We start from the raw sequence: 20159 nt of genomic DNA, 5'->3' as shown, positions 1-20159 counted from the left end.
AGATTCAGATTTATATCAATATGACTTACATATTATGTCAATATAATGATCGTAGAATGTCAATATGAAATTGTGTTGGTATTGCCATGTCTTTGTGTTGATATACTATTTAATACACTATATTGACATTGAGTTTCTAAACCCTAAATTTGATGGTTGTTATTATTTTTTTATATTAAAAAAATAAAATTACATATGGCAAATTATAGACCACTAGATCTCTAGAATTTCATAGTCTTAAATTAGTTGTAGTTAGCAATTAAACGATGAGTTAGCAATTGATCACATCCCTACGCTTCTATATATATAAATCTCCTAAACATGGGCGGACCCAAGGTGTAAGGGGTGGGGCTTAAGCCCTCGATGAAATCATTTTTTAAAAAAAATTCTATTAAATTTTTAAAAAAATTTAGTCAAATTTAGTGTAAGTTATAATGTAAAAGCCCCTATAAATAATTTAAATTACTCAAAAATATACATCAAAATAAAATTTAGAAGTCTCAGCCCTTATCGATAATTATTTCTGCGTCCGCCCCTTCTCCTAAATCTTTTCCATACATTCCATTATTTTATTTTATTAAATATTTTGCCAGAATTATATTATAGATTAGTCTAAATACGCATTCTTAGAATGCCCAACACTTATTTTCAGAATAAAAAATATACTAGAGTATGTCCCATTTAAGAATACAATTTTACATATACGCCTGGATCGAGAATTTTGCCATATAAATTAGATATACATGTTCCCCCAAGACTCCGTGGACGAAGATAGTATAAATATCACAAATGAAACTCTTACTACGCATCATGGATCAACTTGGCTATAGTTTGAATTTTTATTACATAGGTTTATGAGAATAGTTAAAAATATAGTAGATATTAATAGGGTTGATAAATTTTGATACGATACGAACATGCACAAAATTAATGGATTAGTGTCAAGTCTTATTGAGTTCGTATTCTTATCAGATTGACCCATTAAACTTGGTAATTTCGGGTTGGGTTGGATTCGGACTACCCTGTTAAAATTTTTTATTAGAGGTTAGTGTAAATCATATTTAAATCGTGTAAATTATTATGCTTAATCGTGTAATACCTGGTTCTTATCGAGTAAAATTAGGTTTGTGTTGTTACCATATTGTTATTGTGTCGAGTCAACCCGTATTATATTTTGTGACATTAACAGATTCGTGTCGTGTTCGGGTTTGAATGTAGCAGGCCAAATTCGTATTCAGATTGAGAATTTCTTCACATATCAAGTTCAAGCTAGGCTATATTAGGTTGGGTTATTATCAAGTTCATTCAATAACGCTCAACCTATATGATTTGCCACCTCTCAAATAAAATAAAAGTTCAAGACGGTAGTCGCAGTGTCGTATTATAATAAGTTCGAGATTAGTTAAGGAAAATGGTTGAAATCATAAAAGATTAATATAATTGCTGTAACGTAAGTTTTAACGCACCTTCATATTTTATTTGTAAAACGCCCATTAAATTGGCCCATTTCAACCGTTCAATTGTGTGGCCCTAGGGCTTTGGCAACAATCCAATCCAAAACTAAATTAACCGTTTCATGTCAGCGTCGGTTCGATTAAAGGAGAAAAAAAAAATTTGATTTTGATTTTGATCATCACCATCATCATCATCATCATCATCAATATGGTGGTTGTCGTTGGGAAGTAGTGTTGTTGATCCTCAAAGAGAGATAAAATTTCCACCGGTTAGATATAAGAAAGGGGTGCATCCGTGCATATGGAGTAGTATTATTAAAAACTAAACATACTTAAGCCTGAAATCAATCTCCTAAACACGCCCCGTCAGCTCAAAGCAATCTTCCTCAGCCTTCGCATCATCATCGCCAACCTTCACCGGCTTAAGCGTGTAATATTTGGCGCAAATCAAGTAATAAACCAAGTTAACCAGCTGCAACAACGTGATCAACCAATAGAAATACTCCAATTTCCCCCTATTCAGATTCCTATCCGGCAGCCAATCGCTCACCCTGTGCACCACCGTCACCAGCAGCGTGCTCGTGTAGCTCCCGGCCGAGATCGACAGCCAGAACAGCGCCGTCGCGGTGCTCCTCATGCTCTCCGGCGCCTGGTCGTAGAAGAACTCCAGATGCCCGATCGACATGAACGCCTCCGCGATCCCATGGAGGCAATACTGCGGCATCAGCCACAGGGCTGAGATCGGGATCACCTCGTGGGGGCTGTCCATCAGTCCGGCGGCTGCGGCGGCCTGCTTGCGGCGGATCTCGATGAATCCGGCGGCGAACGTGGCTAGGAGGGAGATGAGGAAGCCGACGGCCATGCGGGTCAGGAAGGATACGCCGCGGTCGAGGCCAGTGAGGCGGCGCGTGGTGGGGACGAACAGGCGGTCGTAGAAGATGATGGTGGAGAGCATGGAGAGCTGTGTGAAGACGCTCATTGATGCGGCCGGGATTTGGAAGGTTTTGGTGATGTGGCGGTCCATGGACTTGGCCTGCTGGAGGGAGAAGGTGTTTTGCTGGGCAGACGCTGTGATTAGGAGGATTCCCGCGGCCCATATTGGCCCCATTCGGATCAGCGATTTCAGCTCCTCCACGCGGTGGACCGTGCTCAGCCGCCATGTGTTCGGGGCTTTCAGGTTGTCTTCTTCAGTTGCCACGGCAGCCTTGTCCAAAAACCTGTGTGTGTGGTCGTTAAGGATCTTGTTGTTGGCAATTGAAACAAAAAATAATTATAATAGTAATATCAGCAAGATCTGCCCCTCCGTTGCCAACTGCGCTACGCCCTGCGGGCTATAATAGTAATATCATACATCAATGTAAAGAGAAGACTGAAACAACTATATAAGTCTACCATCTACCATGCCTATTACCAATTGAATTTAGGTCTTGGTATTAGGTTGCTGACTTTGGACTAAATTTAACTAACTCTGAGAGTATATTTAGACTGAAACTGAAAAATGACTGGAAAATTTTTATATACTTACTTCATGCTTTGGGTATGGAGTAGCTTCCCACCAATTGATATAGGAACATCTAGCTCCCTATTCTCGTACAACATCGTGCCTTCCGAAACAGGCACGTGCCTCTTTCGGAAGGCAGCGACCGCGACTTGCATTAGGCGCGTGAAGGGGCTGCCAGCGGGGTCGAGTTTCCGGTACAAAGGGTATCCGGCAACAAACGCCACAACAGAGAGAAACATGGCGGCAGTGGGGATTCCGAGGCCCCAGCCCCACCCGATGTTGTCTTGGATGTAGACGATGACGGTGTTGGCCACGAGGATGGATGCACCCATGCAGAAGTAGTACCAGTTGAAGAACTTCCACGTGCTCGTCTTCTGCTCCGGCTCGTTCTCATCGAACTGATCGGCCCCAAACGACACCACGCACGGCCTTATCCCACCGGACCCCAGCGCCGTCAGTAGGAGCGAGGCGTAGAGCACGCCCAGCTGCCCAGAGCTCGCTTCTTGGCAGACTTGGCCGTCTTTGCAAGGGGGTGGCCTTAGCTTCGGCACAACTGCTGACACTGTTAAGCTTATCATCCCCTGCTTCCAATCACACAAATTGTGTTTTAATTAGCACCAACATTGTAATAAGTGGTGTAAAGTGTCCATATTGTTGTGTTTTAGTTATTAGAAGTGGTCGGATAATAGCTTGAAAGTTGTTGTCTAAACTCTACTTTCTGTCTTTCCCGGATTCCTTTAACATTATTGGTTATTAGAAAAATATCGTTCGTCCATCCGAATTTCACATTAGACTCTGGAAAATTGAGTATTGATCAATTAATGAAATTTGTAATAGAAGCATATTTATTTACCAAAATTTAGAGGTGGTTAAAAACGCAAATTTAGGTATAGTTCATATATGAGAAGTAGGAAACTCAACGATTTGGTATATGATTGAAGCGAATGTGATGGTCCAGAATCTTCCGGCGAAAGAGTCGGCGATAAAAGCGCCAAGGAGCGGCGTCATGGCGGAGGTGCCGCCGAAGTTGGTGAGGGTGTTGGCCGCCTGAGTGAGCGGGAGATGCAACTCGCTTGTTAAGTAGCTTAACATGTTTGTACCAAATCCGACCACAGCCAGTTTCTCACATATTTCATTTGCTGCAAATAAACATATATACTTAAAACATAGGAAATGCATTTATACTATGATGTTATGTCTTGAATCTTGATTATTACTAGAGGATTTATGTTTACTAAGAAAAAAAAATGTTGCTTACCAAAGATGAAGGGCATAGTGATCATGCCACCTTGTTTCCTTCGGGAAATTTGCTTCGTCATTTCCATGCTGTGAGTGTTGGGTATTTTTGAGTTGGTGTTAGCCACCTATTTATAGGCATTACATAGTTTTCTATGGATGCACGCAGCCTAGCTACTAGGCCTAACCTTTTCTTCATTTCATTAATTTTTTTTATGCACTTTTTTCTCTTACCATCAATTACCATTGTAAATAGCTTCTTTTTATTTTATGTGGTGGTAAATGGTAGTTGGAGTTGCATTCAAATTGGTATATATACAAGCCGCGAAGCAACAAAAGCAAAACAACAAGATGTAAAAGAGAACAAAAGTTGAGAGGAATGGGAATGGGAGAGTGATGCAGAGATATATGGTTTCATGAAAGAGAAGAAATCGTGAAAAATTTTGCTTGTGAAAGAGAGGAGGACAGCAGTGAATTCTTTTGGAAATGATTTCTGTCGCCATGCCGTTTGCGGCTGTGTTTATTTGTTGTTCATTTTTTGGGGGATATTTCTTTTCGTTTATACTTTACTAATTAATTGTATCAATTACTATTATAAATTAACTGTATTTACTCTTATAAAATGATATGATTATAATTATATGCTTGCGTAGTTTAATTTGTATGAATAATTTTAGAATGCGTCTCATGTGTCATTTTGTAAGTACAAGTATAGAGAGTTCTTGCAGCCATTACTGAGAGTAATATGTAAAATAATTTTATGCGTATAAAAATTTAATCGTATATTACTACTAACTCAATAAGTATTTTCATTTCTGTCTTATAATTCTTAAATTAATCGTATATAATACTAGTAGTAGTATGAACTATACTTAAAATAATTTTATGCGTATACAAATTTAACTATATATGGGTAGACTTTGAATGGAGTTTTTGTCCATAATTAACTAACTCAATTGTTAAATTACCTTAAATGTGACATTACCTGAAGATAGTATATTCAATCTGAATTTGGTAATAAGTAATAATACATCATAGTGAGTTAACAATATTCGTTCCACAGAACTTGCGTCTAGTTCTTTTGTTATCTCTATTTGGTCATTATTGTCTATTTAACCCCCATTAGTTAATTTAGTTTAAGACCACATGCTTAACTATTTCAAGGTGGTGGATGGCACACTTTCACCGATTATGAATAAATGATTTATTTTAAATACTACTATTATAAGTTTATATGTAGTTAGGTCATACAAAAAATCGAGAATTCCTGATTCACCTAAATCATTATCATATATATTATTCCTTTACAATATGTTGTTGCATCATATATTATAAGTAGTTGAACTTTTTGAACATAATACAAATTCAAAGCAAAGTGAAACTTGCTTTCAAAGTGTGACTTGACATAAAATCTCGAGTTAACATGATTGAGGAAGATTCCATTAATATCATTACCCGTAAGCAATATTCAATTCGTGTAATGCATAATTGTTTAATTTGGATTCAACAACCTCTAGAAAGGCAGAAAGAAAGAAAACACACCGGTTTTATTTATAAGAATAATTAGGCTGCATTATAATTCGGATGTTTAGGTGATCATCTCATGAGATCTTTATCAATATTCAAATTAAAAATTAGAAGCATTTACTAAAACGATTTTTCTATGTGGCAAAACTACACGGTCACACATACTGTTTACTCAAATCATTTAGGCACACTATAAAAGTTTCTGGTCACAATTGAAGACTGATTCTTCCCTACTTCTCTCCCTCTAATGAGATTTTAAAGGACGATTTTGTGTTGTAATCGAAAGATAGTGGGGTGGGCTGTAGAAGACGACTGATCTTGACAAAAGTGGTCACACTTCTGGAAAATATGGATTTAGGTCCTTAAACGTGCATGCCGGTGGCTCAAACCAATCACTATAACAGTTTACGTGTCAGCATCGCTGTGATGAGAATTCTCTAATCCAATATTTATAAAATATTTAAATAGATAACTAAAGAGACAAGAGATTACATGACCCATCTCTTTGAACTTGATCTTACTCGTTAAAGAAAGTAGGCCGTCTCCAAACTCCACTTAGCTCCACCCACGAGTTTCTTTAACTTCATTACAAAAGATGCTTTAACACGTCCTACAAAATTAGGCCCTAATACATGTCTATGATCCCATGCTGAGGCTGACTTAGAACAACAATGCCTTTTGCTTTCTCTATAAAATGAAAGGGGCCATTATAGCTCACTTAAATTTAGTAGTAGCATATTAACTTTAACCATTTAGCAATAATAAGTTTAACCAATATTACCGTGTCGATTTGAGGCATCGACGCGTGCAACACATCATTATGTGTGAAGTTCTCATGAAAGAGGCCACATAAATTTTCATGAAAACTTTTCCAAATTAAAAGGATCAATATGTAAAAGTAGTGGTAAATAGGTGAAATCAAAAGGTAGCAATCATGCTGACTGTGAACCTTGTGACGCTGAAAATAGAATTTTCATAAACAGCAGTCTATAATTACATTTCTCTAAGCATCAAGTCTGCTACGCCTAATAAACCATAGTAAGATGCTAAAGTAGCTCAACTATAACCGCATAGAGTAGTTATATGAAACCACAACATGAAAATACGATGGTATTAAAGGGGACACATTTGAGACTGAAAAAGGTAATATATATTCACATTGATGCCTATTGTTACTCTTCAAACTCATGAATGTGATCCAAGAGGTAATTGGCAGCCAACTCCTCATTCTTGTTGCAGGCAAAGAACACCTCCAGGACAAGTTCTCGATCAAATCCCATAGCTTCAAGCTGTAAACGAGATGCTAAAAAGTAAATGAAACAGTCCCATTTCTAATCGTTTACTACTTCAGATATTTATAAGTGAAAATACAATGGTTGAATGATAGTATAATAAAAGAGGACGGCTAACAAATACACTCAGTCTATTTGTGTATCAATGTGTGTGTGTGTGTGTTGTGTGTTGGATGGTGGGTGTGTGGGAGGAGGAGGGGAGTGGCTTCGTTGCATCTAAACCAACTAGGTAACCGAAAACATTCTGTGGCCCACGATAAAGGCACATCTCATTAAAGATTTCAGAAAGTGTTGCAATCTTCAGAAACACTAAGAATTGAAATTTAGTCAAAGCGCTTACCCTTTCTATAGCTTCACGTTCCTCAGGAGTAACTGATATAGCCTGTGGCATTGATCCTGCAAGCTGGCCCAGTATGTTGTTAACACTGCATCGAGAAAAGAAGCACATATTTAGGACCCAATTATATAAACTCACAGCTGCAACTATGTCTTCAGCATAAATAGAAAACTTATTGTACCCTTCCCCGCCTTCAGCTGCTGGCTCATTGATAAGACGGAGAAAATCAGCTTGGTGTTCTTGAATCAATCTTACTAACTGGGGATTTTGCTTTCCTAGTTCCTGAAGCATGGGCTGCCAACAAATAACGATATCCCTCAAGTCTTAGCAAACAGAAACGTGTCATAAATAATTGATAGAGCATAGATACTCATAATAAGAGTGCCTCCATACCTGCAAGATCTGAGGGTTGGCCTGAACCATCGCTCTTAAGGCTTGAAACTGCAGCAGAAAATATGAGCAAAATGCTTTCACGAGTGATATGTTGAGACATGAAAATAATTAATTTTGATTGGGGTACTCAGATTCACACAACTGTACCTGGGGACTGTTACGTAGAAAATCTAGTGTATTCGCACCACCAGCATTTGCGCCCATACTTGGAAACCCCTATATAATATTACCATGATTCTATGGCCCAAATAATTTTATTAAGATCTATGTAAAGCAAAACCTAAAATATACAAGAACCTGCGGAAAAAGATCCAGTGGATTAGCATTGGGGCCAGTTGAAGGTACAGCTGCTGGTTGAGCTGCTTGAGGTTGAGAAGGAACATTAACAGCCTGCCTACTTGGAACACTGGCGGATGTAGGAGGAGCTTCTGCTGATTCAGGGATCCCCTGGGACAAATTAAAAGCTAGTAATAAGGACAGAGATGCCAACAACAGTAATAGTTAACCAGGAAAAGCATGAATAAAATAGGCCACCACATGGCAAAAACTCTTAATTAATAGGTCAGGTTGAGAACAACATAAGAACGAATAAGAGTGATGTCGCCTAGTTCCATGAATGCATCCATATCGTGAAAAACATAAACATCCTTTTTTTCATAGTCAGCTTTACACATTAGGGCATTATGTGAAAACTCCCCACTATCACCAAAAACATCAGACCAATTTTCAGTAAATATTAGAAATAAACATCACATGCTTACAGAGTATAAATATTCAACTGCTCTTTCTGGATTGTTGAAAGCAGCACGGAGGGCTCGAACAACTGTATCTCTGTCCCAAGTTCCCCCGCCCATATCAAGAATCTGCTGGATTGTTCCGTCAAGGTTGCTACCAGCAACTAGATTAGATGCAGCTTCACCATACACAGCTGCACTGTGATAAAAAAAAAACAACAATCAATACCCACAACATACCATTTATTCAGATCACATTCATTAAATAGAAAGCTATGCTGAGCAGAGCCTAATTGACAACAAATCTCATTTGACAGATACTCACACTTCACTGGCAGCTGAAGCAGGAGCAGAAGCGGCCACAGGCGCAGCAGCTCTAAAGAAATTTAAGTACCATTCAAGGCATATTAGTTAGAAAGGAAACATATCTACTCACTCGCAAGCATCCACGCAAAATATACAGGAAAGTGTGGCGAGGTGATAAATGGAACTCCAAGCAATATCAGAACACATAAAGACAAATCTCACACTTCTGAAGGGGGCTGAGGAGTATTGGATACTGGAGCTGAGGTTGGCGCTGCACTAGTTTGTGGTTCCTGTCAGACAACTTTGATTAATCATTACTCGTGCCACTCTCACCAAATGATCACAATGTAAGCAAAATTAGATGTGTTCAATCATGCATATGTAAAGAGAGTGGGCACTGAGAAGGATATTTCACTGTGCAATGATGGGTAGCAGATTTATAAAGGAAAAAATTAGATCCTAGAGAAACAGAGAGAACCAGTTTGTTCTAAACAAGATTGAGCACATTGGATAGAAAAAAATTCAAATAGCTTCATATACTGTGATTCCAGGGAATAATTACAAGGTTTACAAGGCAATGATAGCTGCCAGCAGTACAAAAGGTTGGCAATGAAAACAAGGGAAGATACTATAACCATTAAAGTTTAATTTAGTCCCTCTGGCCACATCTAAGAGGCCATCTAATCAAGATTTCATTTGATAGTGCTTGGGCCGACTTTGCACATGACAACAATTCCAAAGGAATGAAAGTAAAATGTTTTTAATCAAACCATTTTCACAAATTTAAAACAAGTTCGAAGTTATAGAATTCCTTTCCCAGAAAGATACACACCACCTTGAACATTATTAAGTAGAGAAAAGTTAAATCAATTTATCCGAATAGGCCAGTCAACTATTCCTTAAACTTCATAGTATTCATATGTGGAATTGTGGACGCTCTGACAAGATCACCAAAAGATAAAGCTACTGATTCCACATTCTCTATCTAGAATCAAACAGAATAAATTAAATAAAAAAACAAAAGCATTTAACTAAATATGTAGTAAACCCAGCTTCACCTTTATGGTAGGTGCACTCGATGTTGTTGACCCTTCGCCTGGAGATACTTTGGTCTACAGCATTTAACAAAATTTATAAAATGTACTAATACACATAAAATTGTAGCATCAAAAGTTCTATAAGGATACAAAATACATGACAAAAGAAATAATTTATACCTTGATAGGGGAGACATGTACTTTTGAAAGATCTAGGTATCACAAGCTTTAGCTAATTATTAAATCAATTAGAAATAGATCAGATCTTACCTTGGCAAGCATAACAACAACAAAACTACTTTCAGCAACTTTATTTTCTTCGAGTGTTGTGCCATCTTTTAGAACTTCCCCCTGATAAATGATCATTTGTTGAGAAGCAGGATAGACATTTTCCCCTTGATTACTTTCTATGACCTTTTTCACATCTTCAACCTGCCAAGCAAACAAACATAAGCTAACGGAAAGTCCAACTCAAGGCAACAAACTCAACTCTATAACTCTGAGGTGCAAACTACATGGGGTAAAAGACAGAAAGCATATTTCAGTAGATCCAGTCAGTGGTTTGCAGTATAAGCTATTAAGCTACATGGGGTAAAAGACAGAAAGCATATTTCAGTAGATCCAGTCAGTGGTTTGCAGTATAAGCTATTAAGCTTTTACAGGACATGCACAAGAAATCAAATACTGTACATACTATTACTCATTATTAACTGGGATTCTTTCTTTTGAAAATATGATTGCATCAGTAACCATATCATGAGTCCAATTCAATGGAAACGCAACATATGTCGATATACATTTATGGTAAGTAATTGCAATCCATTCATACTCATATGTGAAATATCTACAATTTCATTAAGACCACACAAGTGAGCATATGTATCCATACAATGTTCTCCTTATACTTCCAACTCTAGGACAGGTTTGCCATGTAAATCTAATGAAATTTTTCTTTGTGCAATTTTGAATAAGAAATTGAAAGTTTGAAACGCATTATAATAATCTGATCAGCACAACCAAACTGTTAGGGTAATTACATACTGTTAAGTATGAAAGAATTTTAACACTAACAAAGCCAAGAAATAAGTTAACCACTTCGGCAAGAAATATCGAACTCAAGCAAACCCTACATAGGGAATTTTAGAGGCAATGTAATCAATTCCTCATAGAAATTAGAGATTTTTTATGCACTAAAAAGACAATTATCAACAGTTTTATGCATGCCAATTTGATCGCTTTATCGTACTGTCAGGATCTATGTCCAAAAATACTAGTCCATCCCCGTATAGCCTATTTGCTTGATCACATATTTCTTAGTCAATGGATAACTTCATGGAACATGACAAATGCAGCTTCCTTCCATACAACACGTAAAAGAAAATACTACTTCATTTATCCTCATGAGCAATTTTAACACGCAATTTAAGAGAATTTCACAAAAGTCCACTCTTGACCCCCACACCACCATTCACCAATTGGTACACTACCAAATCAACCACCCAATACTCTCAGGTTACATAAATATCAATATTCCTAACTTTGATAAATAAATTGCATAGCCTCAGATGAGAATTCATTAGTCATAACAGCATTGGTAGCCTAAATCAATCCAGAACATATCATAAATTGCCAACACAAAATTGAGTAATTGATACTCAAACAACGAACAAAATAAAACATCAAATCAAACAAATAGACATACCCTTAACATCACAGCTACTCAACTAAGCATAGCAAACTGAAACGTCGTCACAGAACAATCACACAAAATACTCCCACAACTTAAAATTACACATGAATCCGCAAAAAAGAAAATTAACATAAATAGAAAAAGGCTCGCACATAATTTAGACGAAAACTTGGCATCGATAGAGATTCATTCGAATAAACACAAAGACGAAAAGCGAATAGAATCGAACCCTGTCTTCGGCTTTCACTTCGATTTCAAAATGAGAGCCCTTGAGCGTCTTCACGAAAATCTTCATCTTTACAAAATTTCACCCTATTTTTTGTTGAGTAATTCTAGCAGCTACCTGTATTTTCTGCAAATTGGGATCGGTGAGAAAATATAGGAAAAAAGGTGGGATACAAGATGCACGACGGTGCAAGAAACGAATTATTTATTTTTCAGATATAATATTTATTTTGCTAATCTAATTGATGCTATTATCTCACGCGCCTTGATTACCGTGAATGGCCCAAATAGCAAGTGCGTAGATATTATTGGAAGGTGTAAAGCACGATATAAAATTGAGGGTAGGATATACATTGGGAATAAGAAACTATAGATTTTTTCCCGACGGAATAGAAATACGCTATTGTTTTGTGTGTTTTGGGCTGTTCATGGAGGCCCCAATACACATTATTGGGCCGACCCAGTTTAGATTAGGATAGGCCCACATTTAATTTCGTTTTTAGGATAATTTTATGTCCCCTAAATAATTGGTCAAAGCTTATTTCCTTTTTCTTTGTTTTTCAAATATAGTAAAATGAAACTGGCTAAGAGAAAAGAAGTGAGGGCTAAAAAGAGGGAACTTGTTTAAATTCATTGTGTATTATTAAATTTGGTTTAAACAATTATCGATGTTAGTACATATGAGTGATGACCAAGTACTCATGTAGTTAGATTATAGTTGGTTTGGTAAGATTTTTTCCTTTCACTCACAATAGGGGGCAACTAAATCATAATTGTGTTAGGTGTATGTATTGTATCAAAAAAATGAACTACATGCTATGGGTAAATCGACATATATTCTATGGGTAAAGCGACAAATTCAAAGTGGCTTTGAATTTTGATAGTGAATGAGAACCAAATGGAAAATTCACAAGTGTGTGTCTACGAATGTTCAAGTGGGTCACCGTCCCACATTAAAAACATCTCATCTAGATGCATTTTGCTTTCCCACTTTCCACGCTATCCACGAACACATACATTTTGCCCATTTTATCTTTCATATTTATAAATTCTAATAGTTGTGATAAATATTCTTACTGATTTCTGAATATATTTGTACGAGTGGCCGGTTTAATATTATTCCGGTCTCATTATTTCATTTAGAAGCGTTGAAAAGTAAAGTGATAAAATATATACTCCCTAAAGTTTTGTGAACGATGTTAAAAATTAATTGTCACGTTATATGGGAGTTTGAAAAGTTATTATTAAGTAGAGTAAGATTAAAATTGGTTCTAAATATATAGTCAGAATACAAATTTGGTCTAAAATATTCACTTTTTAAAAATCGGGTCCTAAATATTTGAAATAGTTGTCGAAGTGGTCATTTTTTAACGATTCCGTTAAAAACTAACGGTCATCGTCCAATTAATGATTTTTTTAACTTAATTAATATACTAATGCATAATTAATTAAACAAAATTAAATATTTTTTTTAAAATGCTAAGAAATTCCAAAATCGATTCTCTCTCTCTTCTTCCTTCTATTCCATCTCTCTTCTTTCTTCCCAAATCGAACTCACTCTCTTCTTCTCTTCGGCGCTCAACGCCATCGCGTCTTTCCGTCTCTCTGCTCGCTCATCCACAACTCGCCGTCATTGTGTGTTTCTCCGCATTATTGTTGTCCACCATTCTTGTTGCCATCAACCCCCATTCATTTCGGTCCTCCTCATCTCTCTCTCAATTTTCTTTCTCAGGGGTCAGGCGTTGTTATCTCTCTGCCGACGCCATCGCTGTTGGAAGATGGTTTCGTTTCCGTCGCCTCTACCTGCTCGTTGTCAGTCGAGCAGTATTGCTGCTCCACGACCTCATCGCCACTGCTCTTGCCTCGGTCCAGCCCATTGTCATCCTCTCCCCCGTCTCCCAGCTCCACCATGAATGCCCTCTCGTCTCTTCCTCCTTCTCAATCAATCTTACCCAAATTCATATCTTTCTCTAATCATTTTCTGGAACCTTAACTGTCCGTCGCAGCTCAACAATTCAATCTCTCTCTCTCTCCTTTAAATTTCCGCTGCGGTGCTGCCTTATGTGTAGGATGTTTGTGGTTGATTTTGGCAAGTTGAGGAGATAGAACTTGAGGGTGGTTTTGACTTTTCTTCAAATCCAGGCCCATTTGAATTTTTGGCCTTGGAAGTAGTCTGTGTTCTCCTCGCTACGTTCCATAGTGTTATTCATGTGTTTCTCCTTTTCGGGGCTTGCTGATCTTGAGGCGGCGGGTGCTGGGGCTAATTTGGAAGCCGAGATAGGCGGCGACGGCATAGATTTCTGGAGCGGAGGCCTCTATTTTGATTTTATGTTATTAAATTATTATGCATCATCATTATACTAATTAAGTCAAAAAATCGTTAATTGAGCGTTGACCATCAGAAATTAACAGTTCCGTAAAAGAAAGACCACTTCGACAACGATTTCAAATGTTTAGGACCTGATTTTCAAAAAGTTAATGTTTTGGACCAAATTCGTATTCTGACCCTAATTTTAAGACTAATTTTGACTTTTATTCTATAAAGTAAAGTGGGAAATATATATTATGTGGGTGAATAATAAAGGTGCGTTAAAAGGAAATATATAATATAGTGTGAGACAATCTGAAAAACTTATGAGCCACCAATACATCATAGTTATGAAATAAGATGTGATAAATTTGAATAGACATCATTTTTATATATATTATTACTAAGGAAAAAATTGATTATATATAACATCGTATCACGCACTACAATGATAACGTATGGAGTATATAATTATACTAATATTTTATTACACGTATTTTTAATAATTAATTAGTCATAAACTTATAGTAGTCTCTGATCGCAATCGTGATTCATGACTAATCAATCTATATAAATATGAAGCTTGAATTACCTAGAAATTCCTCTTCCCCTGCCTGCAAACGAAGGTACTTCACGTAGTAGTAATATTAGTTTTATAAAGAAGTATAGTAAATATTAGTTTTAATGCACGGTTGAAAAAAGTAAAGATGTAAAAAGAGAAATAATTAATATATTAGTGTTGAATAGGTTTCACTTATTAGTGAGAAATAATTGAGATACGGAAATCTTTTGGCCTGTGGAATATGTTCGTTCACAACGTTAGGTACCTAAGCCTTCTTCAAACACTCTTTTAGCTTCATTGTGAAATTCAATTAAAAAGCATTTTTTAACGCCAAATTCGATTATTTCGACCAAATTGTTTAGATCCCAACTTACGAGTTAGTTCGCCTAATTAGACAATATTTCCATAAAGTATAAAAAAATAAAGAGATATTAACAGTATAATGTTGGCCTAATTTTCAAACTAGCATCATAGGGTGCTATTGGGCCGGTAGTGTTTCGGGTGTCCATCCAAAATCACCCGACCCGAAACCCAAATCCGAGTAATCAAACAACCCGTCTATCGCCACGTATTCACCGTTGCCGCTCCCATAGTTCGACTCCGACTCCCCGAGTCCCAACTCGAACGAGTCATAACCCGGCACCTCCCAGAACTCGCTCCCGAGTTCAGACGAGTCAGACTCAACATGGACCAACTCAGTCACCCCATCACCCTCCAAAGAAGAGGAAGAAGACGCTGTCGGCGGAAGCCCGAGCTCATCATCAGAAGCCTCCAGCAAATACCCTAGATCCGGCCGCGAATCACCGGAATCCGACGTGAGATCGACCAATTCGACAGCTTCCCCACCGACGGCGGAAGGAGAAGCGATGATTTCCTCCTCGAAGCTCTTAATGAACAAGTCGAGATCCTGAGCTGCGGCGCAGAACTCGACCTCGTCATCAAATCCATCTAGGAGATTCTCCCGGAGCCGCTTCACCTCCGGCGAGTAAATCTCCAGCTCCGCCTCCTTCGATTCACATCGCCCCCTCTTCTTCTCATTCAAGCCCTCCATCGATAACAGAAATAGTGTAGAGAGAGAAACAAATGCGTGTGGTGTGATGAGAGAGTAAAATGGGTGATGGAATATATAGGGGGTGAAAATGGGGGTAATGATGGTGACGTGGGAAATCAGAGGGGGCAAAATCACGGGCGCCGTGTCTGCTTAGGGACAAAAGGTGATTCGCTAACCCCAGGTGCCCCATAATCCGGCCCGACATCGCTATGGAGGGGTTCAAACACGGTACCTTTGCGGCCCATTAGGTGGGAGGAACTTACACTGGTAACCAGCACACAAGGAGCCACCACAGTGGTGAAACTCCCACACTGCGGCTGCCAGCATTCGATCCTGTCTGCTTAGGGACAATCTACCACCCAGGAACCAACTGAGTTAAGCCCGTGCGGGCAGGGGCGCCGTGTCTGCTCATCTGCTGTCTCGTAGTCTTCGTGTTCACTTTTTCTTTTCTCGTTTCTCTGGAATTTATGACTCGGGACTCATTAACTGGATTTGAATGTGTATTTGGCGTCCGGCTCTGTGGGGCGACTGTGGGAATAGTCAAATTCTTTTTTCCTTTTTTAAAATTTGATGTGAGTTGGGGCGTAAACGTAAATGAGGTTGGCCGTCCGCACCGATGAGAGCGATCCAACGCGAAAAATGTGACGTGTTTTGTTTTTTATGAAAATTATAGGGATATTTCGCCCACTCGATTTAGGATTTTTAGATGGGAAACGGTTTGAGGAATCCGCTACTTTAAATGTGAAGATGGAAATTTCATTACATTGCACTTAACTTATTCACTAATAAATATGAGATGGATGTAACTCGTCGCCTTCCATTTTCTTTTGTCACGTTTGATAACTAAATTTTCGATAATTACAATTCATGACCATACGTTTGTCGGTTGTATTTGACAGGTTTATAAGTTTACAAAAAAAAAATTTGAACTTTGCTAAGGTATAATTTTAATTCGTACTCCCTCTATTTTTTTTATTTTAGTCCGTCTGCGACTTTTACCATAAATGGTAATAGGGTCATACATTCCACTAATTCATTTCACTCACATTTCATTTAAAACTAATATATACAAGTGGGACACTTACTTCACTAACTTTTTTCCACCAACTTTTTTTAACATTTCTTAAAACTCGTGCCGCCCATGAATGAAACTCATAATGGCGGACGGATGAAGTAATATTTAAAAATACTTATCGTTTAAAGTCCATTAAAATAAATAATACCTACACAATATAAGACATCTGAATTAAAGATATGAAAATCTTATGACAATGTTTTAAAAATCGGACCGGTAAGTGAACCGGTGAAGCTACTGGTTCATGGTTCAACCGGTCGGACCTGTTTAAACACTGGTCGAACCGTTTTACTGTTACAAATATGTATAATTCAATTTATAATGTAAAATATAGTGTCCAATATAATAAATAATAAAATATGATCAATAATGTATCACAAAAACATTCAACCTTACAAATAATTAGTATATATACAAATATAATGTAAAAATCATGGATTAAATATGTCCGGTCAATGGATTTTGACCAAATAATAAATGTGACGAGACATTTAATTTTGTGAAATTAAATGATATAGCGTCGATCTACATTTTACGTAGATAAATGTAGTATATTCACTTTCTCAAATCCGATTTCCGGTGAGTGAGAAATAGTGGATTAAAGTTGGGCATAATTAGCTTTTAATTAAAGCTTGGCGTTTGAACTTAGGGAATAATTGACTAGTGTTAATTATCCCACATAGGAGAAGTAACACATATTTTAATGTGCTTAAATAAAGTGACTTTATGTTACTTAATAATTATAGTGGACCAAGATGGGTGAAAGAGCTCACACGCACGCGCCGCCCGCCCGCCCGCCCGAGCCCGAGCCCATGCTCGAGGTCGCGGTCGCGGGCCTCGGGCCGGGGCCCGAGTCGGTCTCGGTCTCGGACTCAGACTCGATCTCGGACTTGGATTTTGGCAATTGGTCTTTAGGCTCGGGTCTGGACCCGTAATAATCTTTTTATACCACCGCTGAGTCAGCAATCCAAGTGGCTTGACACGTCGTCAAGCGTGGCACAGTCAAAGCTGCCACGTGAGAAAAGCACACGCTCCACACGCGAATGACACACTCCTGCCACACGCTTGTAACCGCCGAAGGTTACGAATCTGCCATGATGAGCCTTCATGGCTTGGTTGACCCTGCATGGTGGCTTGGCCTATAAATAGGCTAGTCATTCCACTGCATTAGACACACATTTTACACCATTCACAAGCATAAGCTCTCTCCCTCTCTCTGCATTGTTTTTCTGTCGAAAGCTCTGCTCTCTCCTCCATCCAGTTCGCCGGAGCTCTGTTGATTGCGGTGCTGCTTCACCATAGACGTAGCCGTTTTACCTTTGGGGACGACACGCCAAACCGAGAGCACTACCGGGGCGTATCTCGTCTTGCGGGAAGAGGACTCCTCGACTCGGCTAAACACTGTTCACGGTTCTTTGTTTCGATTCTTTCATTATAATTCAGTTTCAGTTTTCCATTCTGTATTCCTTCTTTTGGGTTGTATTACGCCCTGTTGTTATCTCTTGTAATCCCAGAAACCAACAATCGCAAGACGAGATATAACTTGCCTTTGAAGGAATTTGGACCATAAAACTGAACTAAAACTTTCGAAACTAAAAACACCTTTTGCTGGAGATGTCGACTGAATCCAACACCGCTGCTTCTACCTCCGCCGCCGCCATTTCCTCCAACATGGCGACCACTAGACCTGTCAACATTTCGTCGATTCCGACGATGATGCCCACTCCCGGGCACTATCCATCTTCATCAACAACCCTGTGGGAGTTTATTAACCCCCTTGGGCACACTGGTGGATCCACCTCGAGTGGATCGGTTGGTTCCACTTTTAGTGGTTCCTTCGGATCCTTTAATGGATTGAGTGCTGGGGCCTTCGGGTCTCACACGAATATTGGGGCCTTCGGGTCTCATGCGGGTGCTAGTCTCTTCGGGGATAGTACTTCGGGGATAGTACGATCATGGCAGACTCTATGCCCAACATGAATGGTGGGGGCTCTATGCCCAACCATGTTGTTGGCTCCTTCGGGGGCAACGGAATTGGTTCTTTCCATGGACCAAGTGCGGCACCTTTGGCACCAAGAATGATGCCACCTGCCGAGAAGCCACCAAAGTTTGTAGGATCTAACTTTAAGTGGTGGTACCAAAAGATGTTGTTCTACTTGACAACATTGGGCGTCGCCAACTTCCTCATGGAAAACGAGCCGTCTGCGCCAAGCGACCAAGAGACTAGGCTCGAAGTCATGGCGGACTATGAAGCTTAGAGGAAAGAAGATTATCTTTGTAAAAATTTCATTCTAAGTGTTTTAGATGATAGTTTGTACAATGTATACTCCAATGTAACCACATCTAAACAAATGTGGGAAAGCCTAGAAAAGAAGTATAGCATAGATAATGCTGCAGGTACTGAACAAGTTGTAGCATCCAAGTTTATGGACTCCAAGATGGTCGACTCTCGACCCATTATGGAACAAGTCCAAGAGCTCCAAATGATCATCCACGCATTAGAGGCTGAAGGGATGACCTTGCCCAACAAATTCCTAAGGTGCACGATCATTGACAAGCTTCCTCCTAGTTGGAAGGACTTCAAGAGCTATCACAAGCACAAGCGAAAGCAGATGACCCTTGAAGACATGATCGTGAAATTGCGCATTGAGGCTGATGTGCGCAAAAGCGACAAAAAGGCTAAGGGCTTCACCCCACTTGAAGCCAAAGTCAATCTGTTGGAGCGGGGCTGTCCCTCCAACAAACGCCATCGCCCAAATCATCCAAGCGACAAAGGGAAGGGAAAGCAGCCTATAAAGAAGTTTGAAGGCGATTGCTACAAATGTGGCAAACCGGGCCACTTTGCAAAGGACTGCCGCAGCAAGAAGAAGAAGCCGACTGCCCACGTCGTTGAGAAGGAGTTCAAGGACTGGGATGAAAACGACCTCATTGTTGTGGTCACTGAAGAGGTTAACCTTGTTGATAACAAGGGTGGCTGGTACATCGACACCGGCGCTACTGCTCATGTCTGCTCAGATAGGAGCAAGTTTGCCTCCTACACTGCTGTTGAAGGGAGGAAGATCAACATGGGGAATCAAGCATAGTCCGAAATCCTCGGTGTTGGCAACATGATTCTCATGATGACGTCTGGCGTCACAATCACTTTGAAGGATGTGCTGCATGTCCCGGACATCCACAAGAACCTAGTGTCAGGATCAATACTAGTTAATAAGGGGTTTAAACTTGTATTTGAGTCTGATAGGTTTGCATTGTACAAGTTTGGAAAGTCACTCAGAAAAGGTTATTTGACCGAGTCTTCAAATTTATGGCATTGTAGATTGGGACATGTAAATTCAAAAGCCATCAAAAGATTAGTAAATTTAGATTTACTAAAGGCTAATGAAGTGGATACTCAAGATAAATGTGAAATTTGTCTTGAAGCAAAAATGACT

General features: G+C 38.9%; 2 protein-coding genes across 2 annotated transcripts; both read right to left on the bottom strand.

Moving 5' to 3' along the window:
* Positions 1 to 1602: 1602 nt before the first annotated feature.
* Positions 1603 to 4282, bottom strand: LOC121769539 (protein NRT1/ PTR FAMILY 3.1). The gene is made up of 4 exons (XM_042166379.1): positions 4214 to 4282; positions 3877 to 4094; positions 2980 to 3536; positions 1603 to 2671 (listed from the first exon to the last, which is right to left on the bottom strand). Exons 1-4 carry the CDS (start codon positions 4278 to 4280, stop codon positions 1807 to 1809), a joined length of 1707 nt encoding a protein of 568 aa, XP_042022313.1. The 5' UTR covers positions 4281 to 4282; the 3' UTR covers positions 1603 to 1806.
* Positions 4283 to 6671: 2389 nt separating this feature from the next.
* Positions 6672 to 11912, bottom strand: LOC121769439 (ubiquitin receptor RAD23d-like). The gene is made up of 12 exons (XM_042166241.1): positions 11737 to 11912; positions 10088 to 10249; positions 9839 to 9892; positions 9003 to 9070; positions 8800 to 8850; positions 8502 to 8673; positions 8038 to 8187; positions 7888 to 7956; positions 7741 to 7788; positions 7529 to 7641; positions 7351 to 7435; positions 6672 to 7007 (listed from the first exon to the last, which is right to left on the bottom strand). The coding sequence occupies exons 1-12, from the start codon at positions 11800 to 11802 to the stop codon at positions 6891 to 6893; spliced, it is 1155 nt and encodes a 384-aa protein (XP_042022175.1). The 5' UTR covers positions 11803 to 11912; the 3' UTR covers positions 6672 to 6890.
* Between the last annotated feature and the right edge of the window lie 8247 nt (positions 11913 to 20159).

Source organism: Salvia splendens, chromosome 15, assembly GCF_004379255.2.
Source record: "Salvia splendens isolate huo1 chromosome 15, SspV2, whole genome shotgun sequence".
NCBI lineage: Eukaryota > Viridiplantae > Streptophyta > Magnoliopsida > Lamiales > Lamiaceae > Salvia > Salvia splendens.
This window is presented reverse-complemented; position numbering and strand designations above follow the sequence as displayed.

Bases quoted from the DNA above. Each gene is read 5' to 3' on its own strand.
- LOC121769439 (XM_042166241.1), bottom strand. From the start codon at position 11,802: ATGAAGATTTTCGTGAAGACGCTCAAGGGCTCTCATTTTGAAATCGAA. The intron at 8,674-8,799 runs GTGAGTATCTGT...TTTTTATCACAG, and splicing joins GCTTCAGCTGCCAGTGAAGT to TGCAGCTGTGTATGGTGAAG. The intron at 8,188-8,501 runs GTAAGCATGTGA...AATTTGTCCCAG, and splicing joins CAGTTGAATATTTATACTCT to GGGATCCCTGAATCAGCAGA.
- LOC121769539 (XM_042166379.1), bottom strand. From the start codon at position 4,280: ATGGAAATGACGAAGCAAATTTCCCGAAGGAAACAAGGTGGCATGATC. The intron at 4,095-4,213 runs GTAAGCAACATT...GTTTATTTGCAG, and splicing joins CACTATGCCCTTCATCTTTG to CAAATGAAATATGTGAGAAA. The intron at 2,672-2,979 runs GTAAGTATATAA...CCACACACACAG, and splicing joins CTCCATACCCAAAGCATGAA to GTTTTTGGACAAGGCTGCCG.